This window comes from Cyprinodon variegatus, unplaced genomic scaffold, assembly GCF_000732505.1.
Source record: "Cyprinodon variegatus isolate N-32 unplaced genomic scaffold, C_variegatus-1.0 Scaffold2097, whole genome shotgun sequence".
Lineage (NCBI taxonomy): Eukaryota > Metazoa > Chordata > Actinopteri > Cyprinodontiformes > Cyprinodontidae > Cyprinodon > Cyprinodon variegatus.
The window spans coordinates 19,261-28,089 of NW_015152550.1; the positions used below are offsets into that span (position 1 = coordinate 19,261).

General features: G+C 41.3%; 1 protein-coding gene across 1 annotated transcript in view; it reads right to left on the bottom strand.

The window, feature by feature from the left end:
- The window catches only part of LOC107105151 (NACHT, LRR and PYD domains-containing protein 3-like), a gene marked incomplete at its 3' end in the record, with an annotated part of 36,658 nt that overhangs the window by 6,491 nt on the left and 21,338 nt on the right, over positions 1–8,829 (bottom strand). The window contains exons 7-8 of the mRNA XM_015405271.1: positions 6,367–6,549; positions 1,828–2,010 (exon numbers count right to left, since the gene is read on the bottom strand). Coding sequence (XP_015260757.1) covers positions 1,828–2,010; positions 6,367–6,549 — 366 coding nt within the window. The remainder of the gene's footprint in view (positions 1–1,827; positions 2,011–6,366; positions 6,550–8,829) is intronic.

Sequence of the window (8,829 nt, forward strand, 5' to 3'; positions counted from 1 at the left end):
ACATCAGCCAAACCAAGTGGAATACAACTTCCAGTCCAGCAGATGTCGCTGTAGATGTGTTGATGCCCGCTGCTTTGTGTCACAAGCATTTCCGGCCACGGGATACTGAGACTGCTGCTCCTTAAGAAACTTCGCCCAGTCTTCTTTTAGTTTGTCCATGTTTGCCTCCATCTGGGTGTTCTGCTGTGCCTCTAGCTCCCTCAACTGGACTTTCTCTGCCATGTGATTAGAAGCCTCCAAGCTTACTTACTTACTGATGTCGGATAGTTTCTGGCTTATTTCCTCTAAATTAGTGGGCAACATTTGCTTGTTTGCTTCCTGCACCGTTATTGTTCAGGTTCTCCAGCAGCCGACTCTACCTCAAGCCTCGTTTCTCCTCAAACTCTCTGACAAAGAAGCGGATTTCTGCAGTGATAACAGGTCTGTGGTCCAACAATCTGGACTGGATATCATTAACATCTTTAGCGATCTTTTCCATCAATAGAAAATATCCAGAATGATGCCTTACATTGAAAAACTCTGTTATCTGTCTCTAAGGCCTCTGCTAGCACAACAAACTACTAATGTACAGTAGCTGCTAAACTGGATGCTAGGCTAATATGAGGCTCAAATGTAAAGTTAAAAGACAGCACAGATTAAAAGTGATTCATTGAAACAACCGATGTATCGTAATATACAGCTGCAGTAACTGATTACAAGATGTAAGGGTCTGTAAGTGATATGTGCTGCAGTCAGGTGGAGGGGAGTCCTAATGAAGATAACTTTAAACTAGTCTTAACTTTAAAGAAATACACTCTATAGTTTGCTAATGTGGTAAATGACTATTCTAGCTGCAAATGTCTGGTTTTTGGTGCAATATCTACATAGGTGTATAGAGGCCCATTTCCAGCAAATATCACTCCAGTGTTCTAATGGTACAACGTGTTTGCTCATTGGCTCAGAAGGCTAATTGATGATTAGAAAACCCTTGTGCAATCATGTTCACACATCTGAAAACAGTTTAGCTCGTTACAGAAGCTACAAAACGGACCTTCCTTTGAGCAGATTAAGTTTCTGGAGCATCACATTTGTGGGGTCAATTAAACTTAAACAATTAAAATTGCCAGAAAAAGAGAACTTTCATCTGAAACTCGACAGTCTATTCTTGTTCTTAGAAGTGAAGGCTATTCCATGTGAGAAATTGCTAAGAAATTTAAAATTTCCTACAACGGTGTGTACTACTCCCTTCAGAGGACAGCACAAACAGGCTACTGCAGGTACTATTTAATGAAGATGCCAGTTGGGGACCTGTGAGGCGTCTGTTTCTCAAACTAGAGAATCTAATGTACTTATCTTCATGCTCAGTTTTGGAACGCTGCCTCCCACTTCTTTTTCTACTCTGGTTAGAGCTGCCATTGTGTGGTGCCCAGGGAGCAGTGTGGGGTTAAGGGTCTTACTCAGGAACCCAGAATAGAGGCTGTGAGGATAAACCATATTCTTGCAACTTTCTAAGAGCACAAGCACACTGCTCTAACCACTAGGCCAATGCTCCCCCTCAGAACATCTCTTCTCATTCTTTTCCGCTTTTGTTTCTCATCTGCAGCAGTTTTCCTGTAACAGCTGTCATACATCCATCAAAGAAAAATTTATTGTTGACTTAAATGCTCAATCAAGACTAACTTTGAATTAATCACTCTTTATCCTCTTATTAGTTCCATTTTGCAGACTCATTTAAAACATTCCTAAATCAAACTCAATACATCTACATTACTCAACATCATTTCAGTTTGTACTCATTTTTCCCTTAGTGCAAAAAATTTTGATGTTGAAATAACAGAGAAAACTCACCTCAGTTTCTTCACTTTGCAGATTGAACTCTCCAGAATCTCACACAGATGCTTCATTCCAGAGTCTCCAAAGGTTTTCCCTCCACTGATCTCATCTATTATCACTTCAGTCAGATGAAGGTTGGACTTCAGAGCTGAGGCCACGATTTCACAGTCAGCCTCATTGAGAGAAAAGCCACCAAGTCTGTGATTAGAGGAGAAATAAAGTCAGTTCTAATGAAATCAGACAATCTGGATGATAAACACAGACTAAAACATGATGAGCAAACAGTGGAAATTTATGGCTGTAATAAATGATGGGATTAAATCAAACGAGCTGCATGAAGGAACATGATTGTTCAAACACAAGCTTTAGAAGTGAGACCCCTGGTCCTCAGGACCCACTGTCCTTCATGCTCTAGATCAGGGATTCCCAAAGGGTGTTGCGCTGTCGCTAGTGGGTGCGCAAGATAAAATATATAATGGACTTTGATAATTACAAAGATTTTTTTTCACACACTAGAGTAGTTATCCTTCCATGCATTGTAATACACAGCTAATCTGTGGCCTCTGCTTTAAACAAACAGTGACTGAACCAGGGGTGCCCAACCAGTCGATCGCGGTCTACCAGTTCATCGTGGGCGGAGTTTCAGTCGATCGCAAGAAGTTTTACAATGTAGACCTATTTATGGCTATGACCAAAAAAAAAAGTTTAAAAAAACACTAATCAAATCATTGATCACGAGAGGACGTCTATTTTCATAATGATAAAATGAAAAGTAATAAGTATGCAGGAAACCTTTTTTTAATGCATGCTGGTTGCTGGGCATGGTTTGCTACGGTTGCTAGGTTGTTACCAGGGCGAAGAGGAATCTGAAGAGATAATGACATCTATCACAACTGATGGGGCTCCATCTATGGTTGGGCGCACTGCTAGATTTGTTGCTCTGTTCAAACTTTCTGAAGCTTTCCCGGATTTTTGGAGCTACCACTGTATCATTCATCAACAACAGCTGTGCAGCAATATTTTAAATATAAGGCATGTCTGAACGTTGCGATGAAGATCGCTTGCTCTGTTCGGGCCGGGAGTTTTCAGAGGCCTTTATTCCGTGCCCAGGTAGATCGACGTCAGGTGGCTGAGCTGTGGCAGATTCTTCGAAAGATTTTTGGAAATGTGTTGTTCTTCAATTCTATATAGAACAGATGAGGCGTGTAAACTTGTTCTATATATTTATTTCCAAACTTCCACAGAACCTTTCAGTAGCAATCTACATTCAGAACTGCCCTCTCGCTCTAGCCTCCAACCCATGACGCCCCATTGCATGCTGGGTATTGGAGCTCAAGAGCTTTCCGGCTCATAACATCACAGGAACTTTTGCCCGAAATTAAAGAAACAGTCAACAACCCATTCTGCTGTATGTTACATCTTCACATCCACATAATTTGTACTTAGCATTTTCCTATTTTTATCTGTTTTCCAGTTGAATATTAATCCATCTGCCAGTTTCTCTGCCAATGCCAATGCCCAGTGAAGTTTATCATTCTGAAATAGTGGACTTCCCTCTCCTTCTTCCTGCTTTGAAGTCATCTTAGACTTAGACAGATTTTGTTATTTTGTTTACACAAGTGTAAAACAAAAATAAATTTAGTTTGGAACAGCTCTCTGGACAATTTCCTCTTTTTTAAAGTGCAGCCTTGAAAAGTAGTAAATAAAATAAACAGTGATATAAATATATGACTGTAAATTTACAGTTCTAATGTTTTTCTGTTTTCCCTCTACTGGACTTGGTGTATTTAGATTTTTTGACTGCACTGCCTTTGTCTGGAGATCTTGATTGCTCTTTTCTATAGTTTTGGTGAGTCTGATGAGTGAGTGAGTGAGTGAGTGAGTGAGTGAGTGAGTGAGTGAGTGAGTGAGTGAGTGAGTGAGTGAGTGAGTTATATGTTGTGAAGTTCTTATGAGATTGTTAAGTTCTGTTTTTGCAACCTAATTTTTGACACGATTGATCATGTCCCCATTTGTTGGACTTACTGTTTATTCTCCACCTGTGCAAAAAAACAAAAAAAACAAATACTGCCCATCCCTTGTGTTTGGCTTGGTAGATCTGGGCATGCCATCAACTTCAAAAGTAGACCTTGGTTTAAAAAAGGTTGGGCATCCCTGTACTGAACCGTCACACCAGCTGCACTGATGCGCACATAATGCAAAAATTGGAGGTAGACGTGATTTCATGACTAAGTTCACACACAGAGCTGTAATATTTTTCATTGGTTAATGTGATTCTGAAAAGTGCAGTTTATTTAAAAGATGCAGTTTCTGGGCAGGAACAGGGAAAGCGGCGTTATGTGAGAAGCCTGTGGCCGATGGCGTAGCCAAGGATGTAGCAGGATTTGCTGGTGCCACCCACAGAGGAAGCTGGGACACCTAGTGACCTACTGACCTGATCCATAAGGAGTGACTCTTATTTGCAGTCCTTATGGATTAGGATTCTTGACAGACGGCTCATCAACTGAACAACTTTGTTAGAGTGACTCTAATGGTTTAACACTCGAACTCCCAGAATTCTGATCCTACTAGAACTCCCACTGGCCGTCAATTTGACGGGTGACATTTTTCCCAATGAAACGCATGAGTAGTGATGATGTCATCACCTGAGATGGATGTAGTGTGCGATATAAACCCATTGTGGATATGTGAAACTTAAAACAAATCTAATATATATTTTTCAAAGGCTGTATTGTATGCTTTTATTATTTGTTGTCTAAAATTATATTAAACATAGATCTGTAGATTAAGACTGTTTTACAACACAGGTTCAAAGTTTGAAATTTCAATTTTATATACATGACTTGATTGCTTTCCCCTAAATATTTCCCCCAGAACACCTTTTCACATTTATGACAAACGAAATATGAGCATTTTTTTGTGCAGCGCTGAAGCTCCGGCCGCTGTTTTCTGTGCCTCGCAAACGCTGCTCTGGAAACCTGCGGTTTGCTCGCAACTGTTTTACCAGTTCAAGGATAAAATCTCTGCATAAAAAAGTGACATTCAAACAGCTCCTGAAGAAAAAACCAACGCGTTTATGGTTGATATTTCCAGGAGATCATAAATTACAGCCACAGGCCACCTTCGCATCAGAGCTTTTACAGAATCCTTTCTAATCATCTGATCCAACACATCTACCCCGACCTGAGTGGTTATAGTAGACTACAGGCTCTGGTTTGGCTTTTGGGTGGATGTGGACCTGCTGAGGTGTTGGCAGTGCTTGAACAAAAGTTACACTAATGTCTGATACGTCTGCGTTTTCCTGGGGATGGTTGATCTTCCTCAGACTCGCTGTCAGAATCTGAGCCGCTTCCTACGCAGTCCTCCTCATCGATCTCTCCCCCTCCGCCCGAATCACTATCATCAATATTTTGAAGCATTTCTAAAGCCTGTTTCGCTGTTAGATTTCTTCTAAAAGCCATTTCCGTGTATCAGCCAAAGAGTTCTAGGCAGAATGTTGGTTGCTAGGCAAAGGTACCGAACGTCAATCAACCGCAGGAAGAATTTAGAATGCAACTAATAGAGCCCTCAAAATGACGGCTGTGGGACATCGAGGTAGAATTAGCCATATTTATTTTTTACGCTTCAATTGTATTTAAAAAAACTACGTGATAATGAAGGAAATATAGAAACAGAAAAAGTCAGTTAACATGAGCAACATAAGATTCATTTTAAATATATTTCTTTCCCTTTAACATCTCAGAACCGTCAAAATGACGACTGCATTAGTTCTAGTGTTAATGAAAGCTGCTGTGACCCTGCTGCCTGCAGTGGACTCATTTTTCAAGCTGGACACATTGAGTGCGCTGAGCAGGCATAATGGACTTGGTTTGGAGGGCGCTGAACTGACTGTATAAGGGCACTCTGGGTACTCTGGCTTCCTCCCATAGTCCAAAAACATGACTGTTAGGTTAATGGGCTTCTCTAAATTTTCCTTAGGTGTGAGTGTGTAAGCATGATTGTGGGTCTTTGTGTGTCTCTGTTTGCCCTGCAACAGACTGGCGATCTGTCCATTGTGAACCCTGCCTCTCACCCATTGGCAGTTGGAGATAGACACTGGCCCCACCAGCGACCCTGACAGGACCTGCATGCCCTGGCACTGCCTGCCTGCCCTGGCCCTGCCTGCCCTGGCCCTTTGCCCAGCCAATGCCTGCAGTTGGCTGTGGAGACACTTCTATCAGCCTTGTATGGCAACACAGGTCTAAGTTTGTTAGCCCACTATAAAAAAGCACTACGTGGGCTTAAAAATATAATAAGCATTCATGATTAAATGTTTATCCTGGAGCATATGTCGCCTCATTTTTCCCTAAGTCCAAAACATTTTGATGCTGAAATAACAGGAAATAAAGTTCAATATTTAGAAAATCTAAAATATGAAAATAATGTATTTACAAGGTAAAATTATATTCTGACATTTAGACAGGAGTTGTAGAAAATACATTTTAATCAAATGACTTAAAACCAGATTTAAAGTATCAGTGAATGATGATGTTTGAATAAACAGAGAAAACTCACGTCAGTTTCTTCACTTTGCAGATTGAACTCTCCAGAATCTCACACAGATGCTTCATTCCAGAGTCTCCAAAGGTTTTCCCTCCACTGATCTCATCTATTATCACTTCAGTTAGATGAAGGTTGGACTTCAGAGCTGAGGCCACGATTTCACAGTCAGCCTCATTGAGAGAACAGCCACCAAGTCTGTGATTAGAGGAGAAATAAAGTCAGTTCTAATGAAATCAGACAATCTGGATTATAAACACAGACTAAAACATGATGATCAAACAGTGGAAATTTATGGCTGTAATAAATGATGGGATTAAATCCAATGAGCTGAATGAAGGAACATGATTGCTCAAACACAAGCTTTAGAAGTGAGACCCCTGGTCCTCAGGACCCACTGTCCTTCATGCTCTGGATCAGGGATTCCCAAAGTGTGTTGCGCTGTCGCTAGTGGGTGCGCAAGATAAAATATGTAATGCACTTTGATAATTACAAAGATTTTTTTTTTTTTTTCCCACACACTAGAGTAGTTATCCTTCCATGCATTGTAGTACACAGCTAATCTGTAGCTTCTGCTTTAAACAAACAGTGAGTGAACCGTCACACCAGCTGTACTGATGCGCACATAATGCGAAAATTGGAGGTAGACGTGATTTCTTGACCATGTTCACACACAGAGCTGTAATATTTTTCATTGGCTAATGTGATTCTGAAAAGTGCACTTTATTTAAAAGATGCAGTTTCTGGGCAGGAACAGGGAAAGCTGTGTTATGCTGAGAAGCCTGTGGCCACTGGCGTAGCCAAGGATGTAGCAGGATTTGCTGGTGCCACCCACCGAGGAAGCTGGGACACCTAGTGACCTACTGACCTGATCCATAAGGAGTGACTCTTATTTGCGGTCCTTGTGGATTAGGATTCTTGACAGACGGCTTGTCAAACTGAAGAACTTTTTTTAGAGTGACTCTTATGGTTTAATAAAAGCTGCTATGATGCATTTTGCAAGCTGGACACATTGAGTGCACTCTGGGTACTCCGGCTTCCTCCCACAGTCCAAAAACACAACTGTTAGGTTAAATGGCTTCTCTAAATTGTCCTTAGGTTGAGTGTGTGAACATGATTGTGTGTCTTTGTGTGTCTCTGTTTGCCCTGCAACAGACTGGCGATATGTCCAGGGTGAACCCTGCCTCTCACCCATTGACAGTTGGAGATAGACACTGGCCCCACCAGGGACCCTGACAGGACTAAAGGCGAGTGCTGGGACTGTCATTTCTGCTCTCCCCAGAGGGGGGGTGGATAGAGGGGTGAATGGGGTATTAAGGGGGAGGAATTATTTTGGTTTGTCTGTGCCTGCGATGGACTAGTGACCTGTCCAGGGTGCTAGAAAATGGATGGATGGATGGTTGGCCTGTGTGGGACATGTTGGCCCCGGGGGTTTTTGCTGGGGACTGGCTGGTGCGGGGTTTGGGGCCCGGTGCGAAGCAGCAACTAGATGGATTAGTATGGTGGTGTCACAGCTCCCCTCACCGCATCCGAGTAAGTCATCCGGTAATCCCAGGGCCGACGGGGCACTAGGGTGGGAAGGTGTGACTGAGACTGTGTGTATATGTATGTGTGTGTATATATGTGGGTAATGCAAGAGAATATTGGACCAAAACAAAAATGTGTCTGGAGCTGCAAAAAAAGTAAAACTCTTCTATCAGCCTTGTGTGGCGTCATAGGTCTAAGTGTATTAGCCCACTATAAAAAAGCACTATGTGTGCTTAAATATATAATAAGCATTCACGAATTAATGTTTATCTTGGAGCAAATGTTATATAATGTGATTACTCTGCTGTACGATATTTGGTGCTTTAATTTGAAATTTCATTGTAATACTGATATATCAGGTTCGGTTGCAAAGGTGAAATTATAGAAAAACAATAAATAAATCAGATTGGAAAGAAAATGGAACAAAGTTCACATCCCAGCATAAGAGCGCAGCCTGTTCCATCTGTGAATGGTTTTCCATGATTGTTACAAAACAAGCAGCAGTAGGGAAGTTTGGAGATGCAATCCACTACTTAAATCTAACATTGGTCTCCTGTAATTTATTTTTTTCCAACTTTTTTTTGTCAACCTCATGAGTACAGAGCAATGAAATGAACTCTCTGCATTTAACCCATCTCCTTGGGGAGCAGAGGGCTGCCACTTTCGTCCAGAAGGCATCCAGAAGTTGCACTTTTCCTCTCACTTCCAACTTGGTTGTTGGGTGCATATTTAGCATGCCTTCCCTGGAAATGCTTTTCCAAATTAATCCTTCCGCATTGGTAATGATAGTGTGACATAGGGCTGGGCGATATAGAAAAAAAGCTTATCGATAACAAAAAAAAATGCATATTGATCGATATCGATAATTATTGAAAAGATTTGAAACCATATTTTATGTGCAGCTCTGCCTGGACTTTTTATAATATTGCTAAATGATTTAATTTTAATAAA